The sequence below is a fragment of the Monomorium pharaonis genome, unplaced genomic scaffold, assembly GCF_013373865.1.
Source record: "Monomorium pharaonis isolate MP-MQ-018 unplaced genomic scaffold, ASM1337386v2 scaffold_574, whole genome shotgun sequence".
In the NCBI taxonomy this organism is placed as follows: Eukaryota; Metazoa; Arthropoda; class Insecta; order Hymenoptera; family Formicidae; genus Monomorium; species Monomorium pharaonis.
Window position 1 is genome coordinate 2041 of NW_023415884.1, and position 14543 is coordinate 16583.

General features: G+C 39.1%; 2 protein-coding genes across 3 annotated transcripts; one reads left to right on the forward strand and one right to left on the reverse strand.

Annotated features, from left to right (window-relative positions):
• Positions 1 to 1298: 1298 nt before the first annotated feature.
• Positions 1299 to 12592, forward strand: LOC118644231 (carbohydrate sulfotransferase 11-like). The gene is made up of 7 exons (XM_036295009.1): positions 1299 to 1450; positions 5531 to 5703; positions 9565 to 9818; positions 10198 to 10438; positions 10719 to 10898; positions 11083 to 11240; positions 11410 to 12592. Exons 1-7 carry the CDS (start codon positions 1438 to 1440, stop codon positions 11495 to 11497), a joined length of 1107 nt encoding a protein of 368 aa, XP_036150902.1. The 5' UTR covers positions 1299 to 1437; the 3' UTR covers positions 11498 to 12592.
• Positions 10379 to 13977, reverse strand: LOC118648661. Of its 2 annotated transcripts, XM_036295012.1 has the most exons (3): positions 13708 to 13977; positions 12728 to 12876; positions 10379 to 10501 (listed from the first exon to the last, which is right to left on the reverse strand). In XM_036295012.1, coding segments are annotated over exons 1-3 (393 nt in total). In that variant the 5' UTR covers positions 13951 to 13977; the 3' UTR covers positions 10379 to 10500. The 2 variants fall into 2 exon arrangements, with proteins under 2 accessions (XP_036150905.1, XP_036150903.1); XM_036295010.1 differs by lacking the exon at positions 10379 to 10501 and having other exon boundaries at positions 12412 to 12876.
• Between the last annotated feature and the right edge of the window lie 566 nt (positions 13978 to 14543).

A 14543-nucleotide genomic window follows, 5' to 3' on the forward strand; every position in this document is an offset into this window, starting at 1 on the left:
ATTTTTATTTCGCCTGTATTCGCCTAACGATGTTTATTTTTTTAGGTGTTCGTTTTTTTTTCATTAAAAACTTATACCCAAGAAAGGTCAGAGAAAATGTTAATTGCGTGCAGTCGCATAATAGTGGTGCAATATTCCGTGTTATTTTTTTCGCAAAGCCAGGTGGTAATATCGAATTGCAATTTGGAAACAGCGAATGCAATTCGTGATTGTGCAGCGTGGTCGATACGTTCCAAATCACGAGTTATTACCATTAGTAATTAAGTTTCAATTGATCGATCTCCGAGCGAAAAGGCGTTTACTTGCTCGCGATGGCTCGCCATCCGCGTCGCGTTTGCGCGAGAAACGTCCAGCGACAAATCGACCCGCGAAAAAACCGACCAATGGACGGAAGCAGACAAGTCGCAGGTCTGGCTACGGTTATTTATACCCCGAGACAACATTAATATTTTACTATTCTCATATTCACTTTAGCACTCACTTGCAAATGCATCCTGTCTTCATTTTTATAATTTTCCTATTCTCTAAATTAATCAGTGAAATCAGTAAAAATACACAGTGAAAATAACTTGTCAATCAGTGAAATAAATACACTGATCTTTACTGAAATCTCTGGATTATACATTAATTCTGAAGTAAACATCCTTTAAGAAACAGTAAATACTCCCTAATTATCACAGCTGTGGATGTGCCACTGCAAATCATCGATGAGATATACTGATTGCAAATTAGAGAGTATATTTCATTCTTACATATAGAATTTAAACTTTTTTTTACATACATAAAATGCTGTAAAAAATACGTAATATATAATATATAATATGTCAATTTATAAAAAAATTCTGTCAATATTTCTAGTATGTATGTACATATTCAATTCTACTGCACACGCCAAGAACTGGAAAGCATTTTAAAAAATTTGAATCAAAAGAATCAAATTTCTACATTATCCACACAATTTTGTTAGAAATGTGTAGATTAATTTCTTCAATTTGGTAATGAGATCGACCGTGAACCATTGTTAAAAACCATTATTAAGCCCAGCGTCCTGCGCTCTGATTTCCAGCTTAGAAGCCTATCGCGAGAGAGCGCCCTGTGAAACCCGGCCCTGGTGGGACGGGTCGGGCGGTAGCGTCAGAGACGCGAGCGTCGAGGCGCTCATGGAACAGGCCGACCGACCGACCGGCTTCAGTGATCTGCACGATGCCGCCGTGATCGTACGGCATCGTACTCTTCCTGGCGACACACGCGGCACGCATATCACGTGGCCACCACACACCGCGCGTCCGCGCGCCTCCTGCCTCCTGCGGCGCGACCACCACGTCCGACGTCCCACGCAACGACGCGTACCACCGACCCGGGGGAGAAACTACGCCCGCCGACGACGACGCTCGCGCGCGAGACGACAAATGCGTCAGTGATCCCGTCGTCGGATATATGCCCGGAGAAGGTACATACACACGCGACGATCGACCTGGGAGAGAAGGAGAGCCGGGGGTCTCTTTTTCGCCCTGGCGGTAACGCGGTCCCCGCGCGCAAATCCCGGGATTAGAAAGGCCACCCGCTGACCCCGTGAACCCGTGGCACAGCTGTAGACGACTGTTTTTCCGCGAACAAGAGACCGTCGTCCAGGAAGCGGTTGCTTTTTCGCGTTACGGCAGAGATAATAAAGCTAACGTAATGTCGAATCGCGTGCACGGCGAACGATAATGTTGGGGTCCAAGTGAAAATTATCACGTTATTATTTCGTGGCGAACCTGGAATTTCAACGTGATTTGTGACACGGCATTTGTAAGAACTACAGATTACCATAATTTGACCGAAACCTCGTGCCATTAATGTCAATCGTGATTAATCAAATTTTCTTCTTCCGTCATACACACTGCCAATGCCAATGCTAAATTAGAATCATAAAAAGATCAGGAAGTTGTATCATTGTTGGAATTTAGTTCGTTAGTTAAACTGGGCCTGAAGTTAAAAATCCTTAATCATAACTCAAGCGAGCTCTCGAGAAAGGGATGAAACTCAAATTGCACTGATAGTACGAGTTAACTAACTGGAAATTAGATATTCTCACCATCTCTTTGTACAAGACAGATCTGCCTACAGTGCAGGCGCAGAGAAAGAAGTGAACTAATCGAGTCAATGTTAATTGACATAATCGACCCACTTAAATTAAGGTCAAAATTAATCGACAATGAAAAGAACGAAATTTGCAATTTGATTCCTTTAATATGTCTCTTGTAGTTGCTTGTCGTCGACGATTACAATTTCAAGGCTGGTTTTAATAAACTCATCCTTGAAAAGAGGAACAATTGTAAAAATAGTTCTCAAATGTTTCTATAACAAAATGCACGCGACCGTAAACTACTTCCTTCTTTTTATTATTCCATCTATTGCTGGGTAATCGTCAAGTCATAACATTCGTAATCAATACGATCTGGTACGATATTAACGATATTTTGTTAATCCACTATACGCGCGATTCTGCTTCGTGAGCAAATATTGTCTCAACCTGATTTTATGAAAAATGTGCATCGTAATCATTTACATTAGTAAAGTAATTCTTTAATAATTTGAAAAATGTGATTCATAACCATCCTATTTATTAAGATCCTTTAGAATTCATCAGCAAATTTTTCTCCTTTCGTCACTTATCTCCGGAAATTTTTATCTTTCACTGACAAAATTTTAGCCAGATGATAATGAACTAATGCTTGAGCCAACATGTTCTGTCGCGCTGTCACATGCCGCAGCAATAGGTTCTTACTCCGCGTACACAATACAAATGTAATCGTGAATTACAAATCAACGGTACCATTCACGCCGAGATCAAAGATCGTTTCTCCTCGCTGTGGGAGCGAACCGTTTCTCCCGAGATGGGTCTCACGGAAAACACAAGTCACATGCACACAGAATTGTCCAGACTTATGTAATCTAATACTGAAATCCTAGCGCTAGTATGGATCCATTTCGCATTATACCGCACGAAGATGGCCTATTCGAGAATAAGATAAATTCCGCATATATTCCACTCCTGAACGTTGCGCAAGGGAATTATTGTATCGCTAGGCGATACGACTTTCAATTTCTTGTTATATATTATATATAATTGTTATTGACTAGTGAATTTTATCACACACAAGATTATTCTTAAAAAAGGAAAATAAAAAAGAAACATTCACGCTTTTGGTGGACCTGAATAAGTGATGACAACGAAGCAGGAAAAGCACATTGTACTGATTGCATTCAGTCTACAATAAAGAATGGAATTGCGTAAAGATTATGTAACTGCAATAGATTATCTGAACGGTATGAAACGGAAAAAAGTCATTTCTGCTTTAAACATTGACCGACTGATAAGATATAGTTATATATGATATACGTCAACACAGCATATCAGTTTATTACATATAGTGTAAATAGTAACGAAGGAAACAATCACACTGATATTTCAATAATTCAAGAGTGACGAAACAGGCAACTTTTGGGCTCACTCTTTGCAATTGTTATCTCTATGTCGAGATAGCGTCGTGAAAATTCGGTAAAAAGCAACATCTATAACTCACATTTTATGGTATTACATCTATAGCGCTGACAAATACTAATATCCTATAAACTATCGCTGAAACACGCTTATTTTATGAAGCCTGAATTCGATCGTACGTACTTTTTTGCCCAACACTTCCGCGAAAAAAAGTTCGCACACGCCCTACTAAATCCCTTTCGCGACTGTGCAATTTTTCTTTTCGGCTCTTTTTACCTGTCAGGCGCAACGCGAGCGATACATCAGCGCGAAACTCTTGTTTCGTGAAAAGCGAGATTTATGTAGTCCGCAATTCGCTTTATTCGATAATTACACGTTTTCCTTCTAACGAGAGACTTTGTCTCGTAAAACGCCAGCAAGAATTACCATTTAATTGCGAAGCAACGTGCGTTAAGAGAACCACAACTTTTTTTTAAATCATTATTATCATTGGTCAAGATCTCGCGTTTGAAATCTTTTCCTTCTTACTGCTCAGATTGTTATTCCCGACTACGTGTTTTTATTCCGCAAATGAAACATCAATCTCGGGCTTCCTTGCCGCGAAACAATGACTAATCCTGATTGTTCCTGCGTGCCACAATATTGTAACGCTTCATTATAACGGTCCGCGTAACCTGCGCGACGTACGGAATACAATGACGAATCTCGGCAAATCTAGTCGTTAGACGTGCAGCCAAACGCACACATATGACGATTATTATGCTATAACGTCGAGAAAGTCGTCAACTCGGCGATTGAGAGCATCCACGCCGAGCTGCTTATCGCACCGCTGCGGCATACTGACCGTGAGAATTTCTGCGGCGCGCGAATGCTTATCGCGCGTGGACGCGGTCACATTTTCGCGGCTCCTCCACGGCCGCTTGGCGCGCAGATAACTCGCGCGATCTCGATACAACGGGCGAACGCATACCGGGAAATGCGAAACTGATTACCCATTCCATTCTGGACTGACGCCTCCTTCTCTCACGTCGCGTCTACGGCATTCCGCGAATAAACACGGCGCTCTTACATCAATCGTCGATCTAATTATTGTGTCACCTGATCTATTCCTGTGATTGAGTCAAGATTTGAGTTACTTGATAACCATTGTATCTTTACAAATTACTCCGATACACCGCGAGAGGGAAATATTCTAGAAGATATCTGCGGTGGGAAATATGATTCGAGGTCTTTTTTTTTTTTACCGAACAGAAATATTGCAAAGGTTGTTGTTTATATTTAGTTGATTGAAATGTCGATCTGCGGAACGAACGTCTATTTATCGCAGGCGCGATTTTCGCCGCGTGGGCGTTTGAGAACGAAATGAAGCGCGTCGTGTAACGAGAATTGCTCCCGAGAATTCTGAAAGAAGATTGCAACCGTTTCAGCCGTCAAATCGAACATTCGTCCCCGCGTGTTGAACGTCAGGATACGTCGCGTCGCGCGAGGACGTAATGGGTGTGTATATACGTGTCATCATCGCGCTACGCTTGCCCGTCAGGACGGGACACGCGTACACAATAGTATCCGTAAAACAAACCGCACGATGACGAGCCATTAATCCTCTCTCGTCGTCTCTATCTCACCGTGAAATAAAGATTATTTACACTACAAATACCGGGAATTTAAAGCGGTTATTCCGCTAAAATAAACGACGATACGCTGTCATCGGCAAGCCTCTCGAGAAGCCATATAAATCGTCGAGTGCTTGAACGTTAAATAATTTCCGATCGAAACATCGTACCCGTGCTGCGATATATTCTATGAAGCGTTTACGTTCACATTTGCGGAATTGATTATAGTTTATCACCCCCAATCCCGTCCTTGTTAACGAGATTTGAAGTATCGGTGGTATCGCGTGCGATCGACAGACAATGCAATTAACGTAATGGCCCAGATACCCCCGTGGATCGGCGATTAATTATCAGCTGATCATTCATTACTTAGGGTAGCGCGCGCGCGATGTGTTTTATTGGTAACGCTGCACTAAACTCGGTGTTTCAGTCCGATATGAATACAGACGGAAACACGTACTCCGGGAGAAGATGACCCCACGTCGTCGCGTCTTGGCAGGAATTCGCCGTGCTATTTTTGCCGCCAGTGTCCTGGCGCTTATCATCCTAGTGCTGTCGGGCCAGGATGGCACTAACACCCTGCAGCACGGGAATTCGCTGGAGGTGAGTTATTTCTCTCTTTCTCTCTCTCTCTCTCTGTCTCTCTTTTCCCCTCTTTCTTCCGTAGAGATTTTACAGTATATTTCCCTAGGTCTTTAGCTAGCCCTAGAGAAATCTGCTCTGCATTGTTTCGAATAATTCGAGTAGAATTTATGGAGCTCGATAACCGAACAAGTTTTACCATCGTCGGATCATTCGACATTGACATGACGTTTCATTCAGTAACTTCGATAGCATTCTCCCCAAAGTCATTTAAGTTTTCCATTCGAGCATATTATCGAACTCGTGCCAATTTTCAATGTTATTCAACAAAAATCGCAGTGCTGATTAATCTCAATTTTTAACTCTTTCCCCGAATAATTTGCGCGTCGGGTTTCATTCTTAAGCTATCGTTTAACTAAACATTTACCTCGTTAAACGTACTGTAAACGTGCTATTTCAAGAAAGCGCGTTTTATGTTCCTGACATAACGGAAGTTCGTGTAAAAAAAAACAGTTAATTTTGAGGGAACGCAGAATTCCGTACCGGCTTCCTTGATTCCTAGGAAACCGAAAGCGTTTGTCTTACGTAAAGCACAACGACCATAGATTGGCACATTTCCAGGCGCAATGCGGTACGTGGATCAGTGCCCGCCTGGTATAGCCCATTTAAATATTCGAAAAGACAGTTAAAGTAACTCTTGAACACAATTATTTCGCGGTTGTCGAAAACGAATATATACCCATTGAAACTTTTTAACATGAGATTTATACAGACAATTATACAAAAGCATATGTATCAATAGGAAGATTAGCATCGATTTAAACGTGTCGTCACTACGTAATGAGCTCTTGAATAACGTAAATAAATTTCAATTATTCCTAAAAAAAAATTAAGAAAAAAATATAAAAAATAAGAAGCTTATCAGCGTGAAATACAATCTGAAAATAATTTTCAACATTATACAATAGTTTTATAAATAATCGATTTAAATCTTTTCAGCGAATGTTCTTTATTAACGATGAATAGTTCATTCTAAGATAAAAGGAGAAACATATATAAAGTCAAAGGAAAATATTATATTTCACAAACTCAGCGAGATTATCCGATTCAGATAATGTATAACGCCAAAAAGGTTTCTACGTGTCGGGGCAACCGCATGATAAGTTACGGTCATCACACACGCGTAACACTTCATATTTTTGCCGTGAAGTCTCAGGCGCATAAGCCGGAAAGTTTCATACGTTGGAAAAAATTAATGCGCGGGCAGAATCGCGAGACAGGAATTTGTATTGCAACGCATATATTTCTTTTAGAAACAACATGACAAATAATTGTTTTCATTAACAAACTTACTGTCTGGCAAAATAATAAAAATATTGAATCAGAGCACAGAGTGTAACGTTCCACAATTAGGGAAATGTAAAAATCCGAGTACGGATTGAAATTTATCAGACATAAAACAGTAACAGAGATGTAAACCCGACAGTAATTAAAAGCGAAAATGCAAATTTAATTTCAGCGCCACGTAAATAAAAGAGACGTTTTTATCCCAAACGACATTAATTACTTGCAACACTTTAATGCGCCCGAGTGAAAAATGTAATAATGGCCAAAAATAACTATAAATAGCGGAGAGAAAAAAAAAATTCGAAGGAAACAAGGAAGGCGTGTCGTCGCAAGGAAGACCCCGAGTCATCCGCAACGCTGCTGTTTCTCGCGCGATAATACTTCAGTCGCGAACATCTAATTGCACTCAGGAAAGCTGCCCAACCGGAATTGGTCTTATCGTTTAACGCAACGTGGTACCTGCTTAATGTAAATAGTACAGTAACACGTCGGAAAGAAGTAACAGTAACGTGCGCCCTGATGTCTCGCAGGTGGCACGTGTATGCACACGATGCGCCAGTGCATAAACGTGCGCGATGCGCCACCACCCTTCGTGGCCCACATTCGTCGTCGCCACACAAGGCGCGTTCCATATCGAAATCAATAAGCGGAAGCCGGTAGTTCTGCATTCGGTCTTGCCAGCGGTTCGCCGCGCTACAATGCAATATCGACGCCGACTTTTTCGCACCGAGCGAACATTCTGAGAAAAAATCTCTCTCTCTCTCTCTCCTCTCTCTCTCTTTCGGGTCATTCCCTGCGGAGCTTCGTCGCGATCGCAATCTGGTTGTAGCTATCTAAATTACTAATCCTCGCAATCCCGAGGGAGTTGACGCAAGATACTTGATTTTGTAACTACCGGATTACTAAAGGATCCCTACCGTTTGTGTAACGGGACCGTTTGTGGAAGTTATGCCTTGCAGAAATTTTAATATAAATATGAATGAGCGTCGCGAAATAAAGCATATAAAGATTAATGTAAATCAAAAAGATATATATATATATACCGTTGAGAGCATCTTGAAACCAATTTCCCGAAAATAGATGATTTATGAAATCGTAGAAACCTCTCTCGTACCGTCTCTCTTATATATTTGCGATATGGGTTCACCGAATGTCTCTGAATATAGTACACAAAACCGCTTCCTGCAGCCTGTTGTGCATATATTTGTCTGCTTGTCGCTTGTAAACGTATATCATACTTACTTGCCATTTAAACAAATTTTATCTACTCATAAATATTAGAAAATCATACTATAATTAATTAAAAGTAATTTCTTAAAAAATTAAATATAAAGAGCTTCATTATACTAAAAGCGACGTGAGACACACCTTAAAAGAGGAATATACATTCATAAGTAGCATAATCTTCAATTTAAATGCAAATACACTGCAGCTCTTATCCTAGACCGTAGGCGCATATTCAGCATCGCAGCGTATATTCGGTAAACGGAGTAGACGTGTTTAAATTCTAATTGCAGAAACTAGGGAATTGGATTAACTCTTACAAGTCGCGAGGAAGGTCAATACACGTGTCGCGGTGTAGTCTTGACACAGGAAGATTCGCGTACATGGACTCTTCGGACTCAATCGATGATCCGGTTCTCTAACTTTTCGCATGTGCGCAATTCTAACTACGGAATTAGCTATAGTCATAGCTCATTATCTTGTAATTACCTGCATCGTAATCGAGTGCTACATGCTAATATCTCGTATCAAGTGCATGCGTCAGCCAAGCTTTTGCTTTAAATATTATACAATATATCGTTATTTTCATATGTATAAAATGTTTTTTAATATTTTTGTGTTGTTATCTATCTTTTTTTATCTTTTTGAAAGATTAGTTTTACACGAAAAAATTATGATCATTCATAATTCTACTACGTTATAAACAAATCTTTCTTTGTAATTTCCATTAAAAATTAAGTAGATAATAAATATAATGACTTGAACCTACGCATAAACAAGGCTACTCGTTGTAAATGATAATAAAGAGATTAAAATAACTGGCGGAGTAATAATGGATTAAATCTTCGTGTGCGAAAAGCATACATTCATAAATTTCTGACTTCTGTCGTCTATCAACAAAGACATTATCAAGATTACGCGAAATATAGAGCAAATAATCTTTGACATGTTTCATACCTTACATGATATACATTGTATGTATCATAACTTCTTACGTAAGTGTTAATTTATAATTCAGTAGCACCGGCTCATTTTGTAGTTCATTGAAACAGTCCCTGGTATACTAACCGCCCACTAACAATTAATTTAGATCAAGTTAACAGTAAATGACAGTAGTCATTCGACATATTATTCGATACTTCGTCGTTTTAAAGCATCTTAATTAATGCCGCGATATCAGTCAACATCGTCAAACGAGTAGTAGAATAGCGTAATACACGCGATATAGTTGCTACGTAATATAGGATATCGATTACGAATTATGCTCTTAATTTTCTCTTACGACTCGGGGACTTTATGCATTTTTGGCAGGACGCGAATCTGACGCCGGAGGAGAAAATATTGGAGCAGATTACGACGGCAGAAACCGAGCAACGTCTAATAGCCAGGCGGAAATTTCTGGCGGAAAAATGCGCCGAGGAGGGACTTGATCGTCCTGGCAACGACTCGCTTCACAGGCCAAACGCCTGGGAGTTTCTTGTAAATAGGGAGTACCATCTTATATGGTGCAACGTTTTCAAAGCAGCGTCTACATCATGGATGTATAACTTTAATTTACTTGCGGGGTAAGTCGCCAAATCGCCTATATCGTCTATATCGCCAAATTTTCGTAACTAAAGTTCCTCGAAATGATAAAAAAATGATAAGAACGATGAAGATAAAGTATGTAACTACGTAATTTACAGTTGTACATTGTAAATTGTAAAATAGTTTCTTAAAAATATTACAAAGATAACAGTTTAATTATTTTAATTATTCTGGACTCGTGCAAGAAATTCTCTATTTCTTTCTATTTTCTAATATCGTCGCCAATTAGCAGCAATTTGCTAAAGTATCAACGAAGAACGGATGAGCTAGGTTATATCGTTAATTGTACCATTGATAGTCATGAATGATGCGATGAATCATCACTAATAAATAATCATTATTGCGCTAATTTTGCAGATACAGTCCGCAATTTCTGAAGGCCTCTAAAGCAGTACCGGTCTCGCTGGCCAGGCAGAGGTATCCTAGGCACAGCGCGGAGGAGCTGGCTAAATATCTAAACGACAGCATCAGTTTCCTGATAGTGCGGCATCCCTTTGAAAGATTGCTCAGCGCTTATCGTGACAAATTGGAGCACAGTTTGCCGCACACATTTCACAGCAACCTCGGAGCCCACATAGTTTGGCACTATAGAGCAAGGGTAACATCTTACGACGATTTTTTCAAACGTCGATAATCATTTAGATCCTCTCTGCTAATTGGTCTACAATCAGAATAGTAGATTTAATGAAATTATAAAAATGCAAATAGAAATATCAATAAAAATCGTGAATCAACAAAAAAGTTTAGGACTGGTTAAACTTTAAATAAACTTTCTCTGCAATAGTGTAGAAATTAATATTATATTCATATATTATTGATTTCAATCAATAAAATCAATAATGAACAAAGACTAAAAAATGGATTTTTTGAAAATACAGGATCCGAAGACGAATACAAGACAAGGTCCGAGATACCCGCTCTTCGAGGAATTTGTGCGATGGCTGTTATGCCAATGGAGAGCGGGAAACGATCTCGACATGCATTGGACACCAGTTGTGAACTTCTGCACGCCCTGCCAAGTACGGTTCGACGTGATAGCTAAATTCGAGACGCTGCATGTAAGTAAATTTAATCGTCGACTTCCTTGACTGTCGACTTAAAAGGGGTCGACACGATTAGATAAGCAACTTTTTGTGTTTTTGTTTTAAGAAAATATACAGTTTGAAAAATAGTTAATGAAACCAACTTTTTTGCTGAAATCGAGCGAATAGTTACAAAAATTATATCTTTCTTTCGTTAAAGGACGACCAAGATTATCTTATAAAGCAAGCTCATGTGGGACACATCATCAAACCTGAGTGGAAAAATCCTACTAAGGGCGTACAGACGAAGGACGTTATAAAAAATTATTTCACGCAATTATCCAAAACGCAAATCGACGAGCTCTACGAGATGTTCAGGTAAATTTCACCATTGTGGAATTTACATACGTTAATAGTTTTACGTATGTAAAACGCAACAATGCATGAATAATAATGTGTGGCAGTAACAACGTAATGAATAACAATGCATGAATACTAATTTGTGGCACCATAAAATGTAAAGTTATCTTATTTTTATGATTCGCAGATATGACTTCGTATTGTTCGATTATTCACCCGAAGAATATTTAGCATTCGGTAAAGATGAAATCACCACACTGACGTGTAAAAAGTGATCTTCGATGCTTAAAAAAATGCTGTGAGATGAAATGACGTGCAACACACAACGAAATCGTAGATAGCGCTTAAATAAATTTGGAAGGATAGGAAGTATGATATTGAATATGTATATAGTGATGATGAAACGCATTTCTAATACGGGACTTAGAAAAAAAAAGGAAGGATATGTCCTGGTTTTGTAATTTACATATAAACTGCGTTGTCATACTGAACTTTTTGATAGTGCATACGTTAAAGTTTATCGAATTGTTGTACTGAAAATATATCAGAGAAATGGAAATTTAGGTGGTAAATAACAATGACGTAACGTCTTGCAAATATGAAGTGCAGTTTGTTGCTTGCGTACTTAAATTGTTAAGATAAATTTTTACAAATTTACAGTTGTCAACATAGAGAAAACTTTATCTATATCCAATCGTTCAAAATTATCACTTTCAATTATCTTCCGTTTTAATAATGTATAATAGATTGAGTTAGATTCTATTAGTATTAAAAAATTGCTCTAAAGCCTTTCTAAATAGAAATGTAATAAGATTGACTTAAAAAAAGTCTAGATAGATTGAAAAAAATTTTAGTACGGGACAGACACATACAAAGATTAAAAGAAATTCGTGATAGTTTGAGTTTTGCATAAAGCAATAAGAGTATGTAACTAACGCTACCGAGTTGTTCCCTCTCCCCTCTCCAGTAACTGCACAATAATCTTTGTAAGCATAAACGTAGTACCACTATAATACGATGGTATTAGTACTGCCTCAAGGAAACATGGTGCAAAATATTAAGGTAACTAACTTATCACACGACATCACTTTAAGATGCAAAACATTTTGTAGGGTTGCTTTAAGAAATAAAAAAAAACGTAATTTCCGAGTAAGACATTTTGAATCAATCAGCAGCATATTTGTATACGCTACATGGTAGAAATCAATTAAAATAATTGATCATCTTTAAAGTTTTAAGTCTCAAGTGAAATATTTGTCTGCGTGATCGCAGAACTCAACAATTAAATTTGAACAGCAAAAATGTCTCAACGTTACGAATTTCTATACTTGCAAAATAAAATACATTGTTGAATAAAGGTCATTTGTACGATATTTTGTGCGCAAAATCTTTATCACTCTCTTGTTATCATAGCTACAAATATAAATTCCTATTTCAACATTTTTCTTGCTTATATCGGCTTTGTTACATTAAAAACTGATACAATAATTGATAGATTGACTCACCAATAGGATATGTTGTTTAGTTTTATTCCAATAATCCACTTATCTGAAAGAACGCATTGCCACTGCGAGATTATCTCCAAATTTTGTTTTATACTGGTTCTATGGTTTTTCGGTTTCTTCACCACAGGTGCTCCTTCAACAGTGTACAACTGTAACATCAAAATCATAATTAAATATTTCATATATCACATCTACTATCATAGACAGTACATTATGATTTAAATTCAGTGAGATTAATCTTGAAGTGCTCCCGCAAAACTCTTGTATTTTACACACACACACACACACACACACACACACACACACACACACACACACACACACACACACACACACACACACACACATACACAAATAATAATAATAGACGTTTTCAGTATTCAGATTTTATAAAAGAATTTACAGATTTTATTCAAAATTTCTGGTAAAATTAGAGAAGTTAGATTTGAAATAAATTAATTTTATTATATTTAAATAATTCCTTAATCATAAAATCACAAAGAAAAGTCCAGTTCTGAAAATCTGAACATTAAATTTAAAAAAATATTCAAAAGAAATAATATGAATTAAATGTATCATATAACGATCTGTTGGTAATATATGGATTTAACTCACTCAAAATGTAATAATAAATATACAAAATTCAAAAGATGATTGAACACATCCTACAACTTAAAAATGACAAATCAACAAGCGGCTGTTCCTTTTTATTTATTTGTTCATTTATTACAAAACAAAGATCGTGCGTTTTCAATTTAATCGACGAATACGAAGCAAACAATTTTCATTGCAAAAATTCACACAGATTCCACAAACATAGTAATAATACCGATTCCGATATGTCGAATTGAAAATATTGGGAAATTATGTGAAAGGCCGCCACAAAGCGTTACAACTCCAAATCATGAAGGATTAAAATCAAAAAAGTTACGAACACTGATCATTTTATATACTGTAAAATCGTACGAGAGATCGTGTACCTCACTATCAGAGTCCGAGCTAGCGTCCTCTCCGTAAAGCGCGCGCCATTCTAGGGCGTTCAAAACGCGTGCGGTGGTCTCCCGCGTCTCGGCGATCTCCCTCGTCGCGAGGTCGATCCTGCTCTCGACGTCAGCGAGCTCCTTCTGCAAATGCTCTTCGACGGGATTCACCGGCGCGACTCGCGCCGGCGACAACATCTCCTCGTCGCTGATAGCAAATATGTCCTCGTCACCGGACTCCATTGTTGTGCTCTGCTGCAATTACCTTCGTTCGCGACACGTCGTCGATCACGCGTGCGTACCTTCGTACCCGGGGAACTCGACACCGAAGATTCTCGGAGTGACGCGACGCGTTATCGTATTGATAACTTCTCGAGTGTCGGGCGAGAGTAGTGCCCGTTTCCCGCGCGAAAATCACAAGGGCGAGCCGCTCGTCGACGAACGCGCGAACGAATCGACAAGAATTTCAAACCTTACCGTTGGATTGCGCAGGATGGCCAACCCTAACAATGCGAATGGTTTCACGAAATCTCCGTACCAACCGACGATAGTGATTCTGGGGATATAAACCTCGCGTATCTCCAGCCAGTAACGTCGATGCTCTACAGTTACCACGTAACTCTACCTGACAGTCGCGAGGTTTGCTTACGGTCGCGAATCTTCATGGACAGCACCTCGTCGACGGTTACGTCGCGGAAACGCGGAACGTCGCTGCTGCGGGCCAATTGCTTCCCTAGCAACCCATCCGTGTTCGCCCACCTACGTCCGTCCGTCCGTCCGCCTGTCTCTCTATCCTCTTGCTTGGCCCGTCTTTCCGTCGTGGTGTACCACACAGC

Coding starts and splice junctions, on each gene's coding strand:
- LOC118648661 (XM_036295010.1), bottom strand. CDS start 13,950: ATGGAGTCCGGTGACGAGGACATATTTGCTATCAGCGACGAGGAGATG. Junction 12,877..13,707: donor GCTCGGACTCTGATAGTGAG/GTACACGATCTC, acceptor TTGATGTTACAG/TTGTACACTGTTGAAGGAGC.
- LOC118644231 (XM_036295009.1), top strand. Junction 5,704..9,564: donor AGCACGGGAATTCGCTGGAG/GTGAGTTATTTC, acceptor CATTTTTGGCAG/GACGCGAATCTGACGCCGGA. Junction 9,819..10,197: donor AACTTTAATTTACTTGCGGG/GTAAGTCGCCAA, acceptor CTAATTTTGCAG/ATACAGTCCGCAATTTCTGA.